The sequence below is a fragment of the Amblyraja radiata genome, chromosome 5 (assembly GCF_010909765.2).
Source record: "Amblyraja radiata isolate CabotCenter1 chromosome 5, sAmbRad1.1.pri, whole genome shotgun sequence".
NCBI classification, from domain to species: Eukaryota; Metazoa; Chordata; class Chondrichthyes; order Rajiformes; family Rajidae; genus Amblyraja; species Amblyraja radiata.
Genome location: NC_045960.1, coordinates 58667819 through 58680242, shown reverse-complemented (window position 1 = coordinate 58680242; position 12424 = coordinate 58667819). Strand labels below are relative to the sequence as shown.

At 39.7% G+C, this 12424-nt stretch overlaps 1 protein-coding gene across 2 annotated transcripts in view; it reads left to right on the top strand.

Annotated features, from left to right (window-relative positions):
* gcfc2 (GC-rich sequence DNA-binding factor 2) overlaps positions 1-12313 on the top strand; it is a 47233-nt gene extending 34920 nt beyond the window's left edge. For both annotated transcript variants that reach the window (XM_033021305.1, XM_033021303.1), the window contains 7 exons: positions 407-557; positions 912-1033; positions 3104-3180; positions 5809-5875; positions 8074-8220; positions 8807-8958; positions 12086-12313. In XM_033021305.1, the coding sequence (XP_032877196.1) occupies positions 407-557; positions 912-1033; positions 3104-3180; positions 5809-5875; positions 8074-8220; positions 8807-8958; positions 12086-12203 (834 nt within the window). In that variant the 3' untranslated portion in view covers positions 12204-12313. The remainder of the gene's footprint in view (positions 1-406; positions 558-911; positions 1034-3103; positions 3181-5808; positions 5876-8073; positions 8221-8806; positions 8959-12085) is intronic.
* Positions 12314-12424: the final 111 nt, after the last annotated feature.

The window sequence follows — 12424 nt, the reverse complement described above, 5'->3', positions numbered from 1 at the left end:
GAGCTGTGTGACAGCTGCACTACCTGCACCATTACTGCCACCCCAATATGTAGCAATGCTTCATGTGTGGATTCAGCTGATAGTCAGATCACTTACGGTCGAACTTACGGTCGAACCCTTGTCAGTGGTTACGAGGGCTGTCACGTAACATGGGTTAAGGGGAGTGTCCTGCTACATAAGCAGATCTCACCTGGAGATCATCAGTCGACAGGTAGGTGAGCTCGAGACAACACTCTCGCTCAGCTGCAGCAGCAATGACAATATGTTAGAGGACCAACGTGTATGTATTTCAAACCTATTATGTCTGAATAAAGCAACTGTTTATTCACCACGTTTGGTGCCGCTACAAGAGTTAAATGTAAGTGGCAAAGACTGCAGATTCCTAAAATCCATTTTTGTTGTTTAGCATGATTACTCGTACTTGTCAGAAATGCCATGGATTTCAGCTGTGGAGGAGTACTGTCACCTGGAAGATGACGAATTCAAGAAAAGTGATAAGTCTGATGCAACGTTACTTCGGACAGTAATTGAAAAAACCATAATTTCTAAAATTGAAGGTAATTTAACAATATCAAAATATTCTTGCTTTGGGTTTTTTTATTTATTGTAGTTGGAACAGAAAAGGTTAGAGATCATTTCAACCCAAGTGCTTTGCATAAGAACTATAAATACTGATGAGCATTTCCAACGTCTTGGTTTACTTCATATTTCCAATGTCAACAGTATTTTGCTTGCGTTTGAGTATTTCATGGAAATGGTGGTTATGGTTTTAATTGTTTAGTGATAGTAATGGAAATAATGTTGTATGCATGTCTTTTATATTATTACATTTAATTAAAATATATAATTACACTCGTTTAATATACAAGCTATTTGTGAAAGCCAAGGTTAAATTAATTTTACTTTTCCAGGTTTTATAATTCATGTGTGGGATCCTTTATCATCTTCACAAACACAGAGTTTAGTAAAAATCTGCAGAAATCTGGAAGAGGATTATGATGTTTTCAAAGAAGAACAAAGCAAAGCCTCACAGGTAAAGGAATCGTGCTGAGTCAAGAGCTAATGTCAGAGTTAATATTCTTTCAATACTATTCCATCTCCTTATAACAGCAGCCTTATTACTTAGCCCGTGTATTTATCAAAAGAAGCCAGCAGTCAGTCTTGAGTCGAGAGTGTTTAATTGTCATAAGTACCGACAACAGAACAATGACATTTTTACTAGCAGCAGCGTAACAGGCCTGTAATACAATACACATAGATGAACAATAATAAACAACAATTCAATAAATTAATCATTGTAATACTACTGCAAAAATCCTCTCAGTGCAATCCAAGAAAGGATATCGCTCATCGATTAGTGTCGTGTCATGTTCAAGAGCCTGATTGTTGTTGGGAAGAAGTTATGCTTGAAACTGGTGGCCATGGTTTTCAGGCCACCATACCTTCTTCCTGATGGTAAGTGAAATGAGAGCAGCCCTGGATAGTGAAGGTCTACGATGGCTGCGTTTTTTGTGGATCCCTTTGATGGAGGGGAGGTCAGTACCCGTGATAGATCAGTCAACATCCTCCACATTTTGTAATTGATCATGCTGACATTGAGTGTAAGGTTTTTATTCTGGCACTATTCAATTAGATTTTCAATCTCCCTCCTGTACTCCGACTTATTCGTCCAACAACAGGGGTATTGTTGGTGAATTTAAAGATGGCGTTGGATCTGTCTGGCTACACGGTCTTGGGTGTAGAGTGAGTACAGTAGTGGGCTGAGCACACAGACCTGAGGTGCTCCATTGCTAATAGTTATCGAGGAGGATCTGTTGTTGCCAATTTGTACTGATTGTGGTCTCCCAATGAGGAAGACGAGGATTCAGTTGCATGGGGGTGAGTGGAGACCCAGCTCCCAGAGTTTGAGGGGATAATGGTATTGAACACTCAACTGTAGTTGAAGAACGATAGCCTAATGTACGTGTTCTTATTGTCTAAGACGCCCACTGCAGAGTGTGGAGCTGGTGAGATTGCATCTCCTGTTGATCTATTGTGGAAGGCAAATTGTCCTTGCTAAGGTAGAAGTTGATGTGTGCCCTAACCAATCTCTCAAAACACTTCATCACCATGGACATTGGTGCTGCCTGTCGGTAGTCATTGAAGTATGTCACCTTCTTGGGTACCAGTAGGGTAAAGCAGATGGGAACCTCAGACCTGGTTAATGAGAAGTTGAAGAAGTGTCCAGTGTTTAAGGTTGGTCTGCATAGGTTTTAAGAATGAGGCCAGGTACACCATCATGTCTGTACGCTTTCCCAGGGTTCGCCCTCATGACGGATCTTCTTACGTCAGCCTTGGTGACTGAGATTGCCATGCTATCAGGTGCTATGTGGGCTGGAGAAGGCACATTAATGTTCTCCCTCTCAAAATTATCATAGGGCACATTTAGCTCATTCGGCAGTGATGCCTCACTATCGCTTGCGCTGTCATTTGTCTGCGAAATGAACCTCAACAGCACAAGGTCAAGTTTTTTTTCTTTTTGGTAAGTTAGAGTTCTGAATGAATACCTTGAGACAAATCGTGAGGGACTGGCTCCACTGCCTGAAGCACTCTCTGTGGTGTTTGACCTAAACCTCATTATACATGGACTGGATATGGAACGGCCGTCTCACAGGCCCTCCATTCCCTTGAGTTCAGTAACAAAGTTCAAATAGTATTTGAGTGAGGAGGTGTATTGCGGAGCTATTGTCCTGAAACGTCACTGACAGACTGACAGATGGCAAAGCTGAGTTTCGAGATTTGTCTTCTGTTAAATCCTTTACTGATTTCAGCCATTCTGAAATTCAAACACCAGCAATTTATACCTTAGGGCAATTTGTTATTGAGTTATTGTAGAAGAATGCTAATGTTCAAACAGATATACATTGAATCATTTGATACATGATCAGCCTTGATCATATTGAATGGCGGTGCAGGCTCGAAGGGCCGAATGGCCTACTCCTGCACCTATTTTCTATGTTTCTATTAAATGTTTTCTTTAAGATATAGATACTTGGCTATACACTGAAATATTTCCAAGAAGATACTGCATGTTTTAACATTTTGACCATTTGCCTTCAATTAGGCTCTGAGAAAAAGTATTATCCTGAGAATGACTATGTCTGTAGAAGAAGACGTTTTCATTCCTCTCTATCAAAAAAGGTGAATGAAACATTTTGATATTCTCATTTCCCCCTCTCATTCCCTCAAGCATATCACAAATATATAATATATGAAATTCCAAAATGTTATATTTTAAAGCCATCATTTATACTGTATCACGTTTTCATCTTCCAGAGATTGTAAAGAAAATGGTTGTACATTTTTATATTTTTTAAATCCCTCGCTTATCCTTGTAGATTTCTCAAAAAGGAAGCACAATATTAGCCAACCTCCAATCTTGAAGCACCTCTTTCTTGGCCAACTATGATACAAATATTTCTTCCAGAGCCCTGGGAATTTCGTCCGTGGCTTCCCACAATGACTTAGGATAAATATGGTTTGGCACCAGGGATTTATTCACTTTTATGCATTTTGACCACTAGCATTTTGACCACTAGCAAACCCACGCAGGTCATGGGGAGAATGTACAAATCCGTACAGACAGCACCTGTAGTCAGGATCGAAACAGGGTCTCTGTCACTGTGAGGCAGCAACTTGACCACTGCACTTCCTATAACTCTTGAGCAAACATTGTTATTCAACATTCTTAATAAGAATCTACAGCAGAATTGAAGAATAGTTTCATAGAAAAAGCCTTAAAGCCTGCCTCTATCTCCTCACCAAACCCCCACCCAAAACCCTTTATTTTCAACAGTTGCAAATGTATCGAGAAACTGTAAATGTAAAATGTTCTAAATGCTTCCGTTATCGTAATTTTAATGTTATCTTGGATGCTGATTGCACCACTACAGCCCACCCAAAAGTTAATTATTTCTATTTATGCATGTGCCATCTAAGCACCATGGATGAGGTTCATCCTGTCTTCACTCTGTCAAAATGAGTCTTTAGGCTATTAAACTAGAACTATTTTAATGAATATGAAAAATTACATGAATAAGCATTTGATGATTTAGTTTTGCCTTTATTTTTCTTTAATACCCACATTGTTGACAAACGAGCAGATTGACCTTATGTCCCAATTTAAATTAGGGTACAGATATTACTGGTGCTGGAACAACTGAAGAGGCATTGCCATCTATCTCCCCGCCCCCCCCCCCCCCCCCCCCCCCCCCTCCTATTTGTATTTTCTCAACCAGAAAATGCATTTAGCCAGAACTAGCCAAGATATAAATTTACGAATTTCCTTCTTCCTCAACATAATTCTCCCTCTCTCTTCTCCCTTAATAAATTATGGAGATTGGTTGACAAAATTCTGTTTTTTTTTTAAAAGCATTCTCTACTTTTACAGTTTATAACCATTATAGAATTGTAGAAATTTACAACAAATCAACAGGCTTCAAAAACACTACCTGATTTCAAACAGTTGTTCAATTCATTCTCCATGCAAAATATATTTCAGATTTTCTCCAACAATGCTTTCTGGTCAATTATTCAATTATTTTTAAACTCTCAACAGACATTTACTTCAATACTTTGAGTGGCGATTGAAAATCTGTATTAATAGCTTCAGATTTCCATTGAAAAGTACCCTTTTTTATAATGCTCTCCACAGAATGGCATCTATCTTCTATTAACTATTAAAACTCTCATCTTGGATGTGTGCGTGTATGTGTGTATAATCGCATCTTCTCGAAAAAACGACGTGCTAACAGTAAAATGTTCACATATTCCGATAGAGATTTATCCCCAGGAGTCCGAAATTGCCTTATCCGAAAATTTTGAGCTTTTATTTCTTGAGTTATTTGTGAAAATGTTCACAAATCTGATATAACTTTAAAAATAAACTGGCTCTTTCGCTGATGACGTCACAATGGATTTGCTTGCTGCTGTTGCGTCCACCCCCCTTCCCCTCGTTATTCAAAAGACGCTCGGGCATCGCTTTCTCTGGGGGATTTCTCTCGGCTCCTCGGTCGCCTCCTCTCTCCCCCCCGGCCTCACTTTCCCCCCGGCCTCGCTTCCACCCCCCCTCTCCCCCTCTTTCCCCCCCCCCCTCCCCGCCTCTCTCTACCCGCCTCTCTCTACCTCAGCCTCTCTCTTCCTCCCCCGGCATCCCTCTTTCCCCCCCCCCCCCCTCTTCCCCCCCGGCCTCCATCCACCCCGGCCTCTCTCCACCCCGGCCTCTCTTCCATCCCCCCCCCCCCCCCCCGAAAGTTGGATCGTATTTGTAAACATTTTTATTAATTACTCAAGAAATAAAGCAGGACATTTTCAGGTAAGCTGATTTTTGACTCCATGGGGTAAATCTCTACCGCAATATGTAAACATTTCCTGTTAGCGTGTTGTTTCTTCAAGTAGATGTGATCACACACAAACAAATAAACACACACACACAAGATCGGAGTTTTATAGTTATAAAAGATAGATAGATACATTGATAGATAACATTGATAGATAGATGGATAGATAACATTTATTGAACATTACCAGCTTCATTGGATTATCAACCTTTTTTTTCCATTTCAAAAGATTTATATGAAACCAAATTTAGTCTTTCTACGGATAAAATGTCCTTGCACCTCCCAAAATGTAGCCATCATTTGAATAACATGTCACAAATTTGCAAGTTTAGATTTTTCTAGAGGGTGTTAAACCATTGAGTTGTAGAAGCTGCATATTTTTGGTTTAGTGTGTCTTTCAAGTTCACTTCTACTTACTTTATTTTAATAGTTTATTGGAAGATCAAGCATCAATTCATTCTCAGTTCCAGGAAAGACAGCTTTGGTCATCTGTGAAGGTGAGAACGAAGATTGTATTTTCTGACAGTTTATCTTCAGAGTGCCTGAAGTAAATGTTACCTTTTACCAATTATTTTCATATTTGTGTCCACATTGCTTCATTATTATAGAGTGTAAGAATATTACTTCTTCTTCTTGCGTATGGCGTGCACAGCCTAAAGTTGTCGGACAACTTGTTCTATTTAATCTTATTTGATTGTGCACGCCGGGTTGATTGCATTTGTAGAAACAGGTCGTACCACGTGAAGGTTGCAATCTCCCATCCCCAGAATATTACTTAACACTTTCCAGTCAGTGCAATCAGTTAAATAAACTTTCCCATACCGATGAACAAGCAGATGCTAAATATGTACAATTAATGTTCCTGGTACCTACTAGATTGAAACTTTATAAAATGAAATGGATTGGTCTAGATAAAAGAGACATTTAGTTTGTGATCATAAATATTGACTGACGTCTATTACAAACCCACTGACTGCCACAAGTATCTTGACTACTGGTCTTCCCACCCTGCTTCCTGTAAAGACTCTATCCCCTACTCCCAATTCCTCCGTGCACCCAAGATGAGGTGTTCCATACCAGGATATCCGAGATGTCCTCATTCTTTAGGGAACAGAGGTTCCCCTCTCCCATCATTGATGAGGCCATCACTCGGAACCTCACAGCTCCGCCCTTGCCCCCCTCCCCCCAGTCGCAACAGAGATAGAGTCTCCCTCGTCCTTGCCTTCCACCCTATCAGCCGTCGCATACAATACATAATCCCCCGAATTTCCGCCACCTCCAACGGGATCCTACCACTAGCCACATTTTCCCATCTGTCGCCTTCCGTAGAGAGACCGTTCCCTCTGCAACTTCTTGGTTAACTCATCCCTTCCCACCCCCTCCCCAGGTACCTTCCCCTGCAACTGCAAAAGATGCAACACCTGTCGCTATACCTCCTACCTCGACTGTGTCCAGGGACCCCGTCAGACCTTTCAGGTTAGGCAGAGGTTCACTTGCACCTCCTCCAACCTCATCTACTGTATCCGTTGTTCAAGATGTGGACATCTTTTACATCGGCTAGACCAAACGAAGACCTTTGCTGAACACCTTCGCTCAGCCCGCCTGAACCTGCCTGATCTCCCGGTTGCCGGACAATTTAATTCTCCTTCCCATTCCCACACAGAACTTTCTGTCCTCGGTCTCCTCTCTTGTTAGAGTGGGGCTAAACGCAAATTGGAGGAACAGCATCTCATATTTCGCTTGGGCAGCTGACAGCCCAGTGGTATGAATCTTGATTTCTCTCACCAGGTAGGCCCAGCATTCGCTTCTCTCTATACCCCCTCCCCCCCCCCCCCCCCCCCCCAAAGAAGCGGCAGCTTCTCATTTTCACCCAACAAACAGCGAACAATGGCCTGCTTCCTTTATCATCGTTACTTTTTGGCATATCTTTTATTCATTGTTCTTTATCTCTCCACATCATAGTCTATATCTCTCAGTTCCCTTATCCCTAACCAGTCTGAAGAAGGGACTCGACCGGAAACGTCACCCATTCCTTCTCTCCAGAGATGCTGTCTGTCCCGCTGAGTTACTCTAGCTTTTTGTTTCTATCTTCCGTTTAAAGTAGCATCTGCAGTTTCTTCCTACATAAATACACAGAGTTGGGGAATGCAATCTGGGGATCTGGCATTTCTCACTGGGATGTTATCAGCTGTGCTCAGCTCTCCAGTTGAGTACTCAGAACAGATTCAGTTTCCTGCTGTATAAACTATTTACTTGCCTGATTTTTCAAACCAAAAACATGAAGCTCCAATCTGGAGAATGGGGGGAAAAAAATTAAAAGCAAGAATACAACAAAATAAATCAGAAATCTAATGGAATAAAGAATGAAGAAAATGATCGCATCATTGTTAATTGGGAAGGAAATTGAAACTATAGAACACATTATGTAGTATTAGAATGGCAGAGAGTCGAGGTTAAAGATATTGTCATGTCGAATTTGCATTCTAGTGTTCCTGTTCTTCCCTGTCTCTGCTTTGAATATTCATTTCACTAATTAAACACAATAGATTGATGTCAAATAAATATTTTTATATCTATTTCCATAAGAATAAAATTCAAAAACCCCATTCCTTTTATAATATTTACATAATATGATTTCTTTAATACGCTCATTAAAAAGGAATATTTGAATTTTATAACTTTGTTTTGCTTTTAGCTGTTGGGTAATATTCTACAATGGGATGGCTTATTACCAGAAAAGATTCTACAGAACTTGGGACTGGACAAACTATTCAATCGCTACATTTTACGAATCCTTCAAACTTCTCCACACAATCCAGAAAATATAGAAAAATGTGAAACGGTAAATGATGGCCTTGAAATGTTTAGTTATGGTTTCACAAAGAAAACATTTTTGCCATTTTGTAAATGAATATTTAGGATTAGTATAAAGCATTTTAAAAATATTTTGATCAAGCATATTAGAATCCCAGAGTCTATTGTTATCTTTCTGAAATGGTTCCTGATTCAATACTAACATTTTGATTTTCAGTAAAATTTCTAGTATATAATATTGGTTTGTTAACAAGAAAACAAAATTATATAAACAAGGTATTGGGCTAACCTTAGATCTTTGCTAAGTTACGTGATTACCATTGATCGTCAGATTCAAATATCTCCTATGATTGTACTGTTGAGTATTCGTTTAATTGAATCCATTAGTGTAGTTTCATGCAGACAAGATTATATAATTTTCCCACAAAACTGGCATTTTTGGTTCCCAGGATGTAAATTATTGTAACTGTTGTCTTTAAGGGTATCATCTACATTCTCATTTGCTTCAGTAACAGAACTAGAATTATTTTAACAACGTTGGTAGTTTCAAACTGATCAGTTTTCTGGGTAGGTTGCAAAAATATTGATTTTCTTTTTGTTCCTTTTGCTTGCAGATAATAGCTTGCTTTCCCAAGAGCTGGTTTGAAAATCCAGAGACACGGAGTAGCATACCTCAACTGGAAAACTTGTGTAAATATCTGGTGCAATCTATACGTAAAGGTTATGAAAATAGTGCAAAGTCGCAAGATATGAAAAATGTTGAAAGGTGAATTAAATGCTGCTGATGCAGAACTAACATAGTTATTCCCTGATATATTGATATAGGTGATATTTCGGACGGGATCATTCAGTCTCGAACATAAATCAAGAGGAAAGTCAAGAGTTTTATTGTCATATGTCCCAGATAGAACAATGCTATTCTTACTTGCAGCAGCACAACAGAATATGTAAACATAGTACACTGTAAGCAATATAATAAACAAGGCAAAATATTTCAGTGTATGTATACATATACTGTACACACATATACATTATATATAATACACACACACACACACACAAACATGTACACATAAAAAACAAATAATAATAGTGGAAAAAGACACAACCAATGCCCACAAATCTATGTAGTTCAGAGCTTATTGGAGGTTGTACTGTTTCATAGCCTGGTGGCTGCAGGGAAGAAGCTGTTCCTGAATGTTAGTTTTCAGGCCAGTGTCCCTTCTTCCCGATGGCAGGGGCGAAATGAGTGTGTGGCCAGTGTGGTGTAGGTCTCTGATGATGCTGGCTGCCTTTTTGAGGCAGCGACTCCTGTAAATCCCTTCAATGGTGGGGAAGTCAGAAACCGTGATGGACCAGGTTTTGTTCACCACTTTTTGCAGTCCTCTTCGCTCCTTGGCATTCATGTTGCCGAACCAGGCCATGATGCAACCTGTTAATATGCTCTCTACTGTATATCTGTAGTCCTGACATAAATATGACACTTGTGTTTTGTATCAAGGGAAAATACCTTATGCAACACATTATATAAAGATTAATTTACTTTCTGTTGTGTTTGAAACGATCATATAGATTTAAGGGACATGTTTGCCTCATTGTCTGGTCTGATATTCAGTGATTACCATGATTACCACCAAAACATATTTTGATCATTCATCCGCAGAACGGGGCTTTATTAGTACTAGCTGTCCAGTTCATTTACGTTATTTGGCTGCAGTTCAGAAATGACTTAATGGTTGTAAATTGCTTTGGGACACTGATTCATGTGTACAAATGAATGTTTTTTAAAGAAATAACACATTTAAAAAAATGATGGTATAGTATTCTGTTTATGTACATGATCTCCTGCATTTCTTCAAAATTTGAGTAAATAAGCATGAATTGTCAAGTTGTAGATTACAAGTCTTTTGTTGGTAAATAGAACTAGTGCAGATGGGTACTTGTTGATTGAAATAAACATAGTGGACTAAAGGGCTTGTTTCTAGCTGTATGCATCAACAACTATTAAGATCGAGACATAAACCTACACCATGATGCCTTGATCTGTATAGGACATAGGAGCTTGGATTTTGGATGGCTTTCTTAAGGTCCTTCGTGGGACAAGACTGAACATGGAATTGGGAGTATGATACAAACTAACCATGCCTTGTACATTTTCATTCAAATAGTTGATATAAATGGCAAACAGCAATGGGCTCCATGCTGATCCCTGAGGCACACCAGTAGTCACTGACCTCCAGCCTGAAAATCCCAGCGCCATCACCGTCTGCTTCTGATCTCAAACCAATTCTGTATTCAGTTGGCTAGCTTTCCCTGGATCCCATGTGATCAAACCTTTCAGAGCAGCCTACCATGCAGAACCTTAAAGGCCTTGCTGAAGTCCGCAGAAACTGTCCATGGCCCTGCCATCATCAACCTTCTTGATTACCTCCTCAAAAAAACTTAAATTTGTACGACATTATCTTCCATGCACAAAGTCGTTCTGACCATCCCTAATCAACCCATCTTTCCAAATGCGTGTATATTTTCCCCTCACCCCCAAATCCCCTCCAGTAACTAGCTTACAGATGTTGGGTTTACTGGTCTATCGTTCCCATGTACTCCTTTATAGCCCTCCTTCAATAAAAGCACAACCCTGGAGGTCAGAATTGGTCCTGTGACACAGCAGTTTCACTAGCACAAGTGGCCTGCATGGGTTTTCTCCGAGATCTTCGGTTTCCTCCCACACTCCAAAGACGTACAGGTTTGTAGGTAAATTGGCTTGGTAAAATTGTCCCTTGTGTGTGTAGGCGTGGATCCGGTGGGCCTAAGGGCCTGTTTCTGCGCTGTATCTCTAAACTAAACAAGGCACTGAAAGCTAGTGTGCATTGCAGCTACCAATTTGGAGGACTAGTGATAGTATTCTGGGTCTCCATTCCAAATAGATGAGCAAAAGAGCAAGGATGTCTTATTACAATTATAAAGGGCTGTAGTGAGACAACATCAGAGGCATTGGGTACAGCATTGGCCTCTTTTCCCCAGGGAAGGAATACATGCTATACAAGGGAGTACAGCAAAGATTTGTTCCTGGTTTGCCTCATCAGTCATGAGGAGATATTTAATCGGCAAAGCCCCTATTCATTAGAACAGCAGAATTCTGACTGGGGTCACCCGGGAAGATACTAGGTGAGTTTTTTTTCTGGATGAGTTCACAACTGGGGATTTCATGGTCTTTAAATAAGGCACAAACAATTTAAGACGCATTCGTTTTTTTTACCCATTCAGGCTATTTGGAAATCTCTAACAAAGTGATGTGGTGGTTGTCATTCTTTTTAATCAATAGATAATTATAGACCTCTCGATATTAAAGGGGTCAAAGGATTAGGGAAAAGATAGAATTATATTGCATAGGATTAGTCATGGCAGTGGTACTACTACTGTACCAGAATCTGCTTTATTTCCACACCTGAAGGATGTATGACTGGGTAGGCAATTTTCCATTGTAAATTGCCCCTGGTGTACAGGTAGGTTGATGGGAGAATAAACTTGGATTATTGTAGTAGTGTAAAATTATGTACACACAAAGAACCACAGATGCTGGAGTAACTCAGTAGGTTAGGCAGCATCTCTGGAGGACATGGGCAATGTTTTGGGTTGGGACCCAGTGTAAATTTATGGTTGGCATGGATTAACTAACGGGCCTAGTTCTGTGCTCTTCCTTTGTGTGTAGTCTTAAAGGGTTAACTCTGGCTATTAAATGGTTAACTCTGGCTATTTCTTTATCTAAATCTGCCATGTAGTTTTGCCTGACAATGCAGGGCTTGCCTATAAAGCACATGCATCTGTTATGCAGACTACAAAAGCAGTATCATACCATTTTCATTCATTAACAATTTTGCTCCCTATCTTCCTAGAGAAGCAATAAAAATGCTGAAGATGTTAGTCCTGATCCGTGCCTTGGACCAAACTGAGACTATCATCAATGAATGTAAATTAGAAGATATGGAATGGATTTTCCAAGGACAGAAGTGAATAAATCCAATGTCTTCCAATCTAATTTTATGATACACCTTTATTTGTTCACACCAGCAGTCTTTTGTAGTATTACTTTGATATCAGAATAAAAATGTCACATTTGTCTACGTTCTGTTTCTATGAACTCAATAATAAAGTAGATCTCAACGTGTTGTATTATCAGGTACTTGAAATGTAGCATTTACAAATAGTGCAAATTTAAACGGTTCATTCTTAAA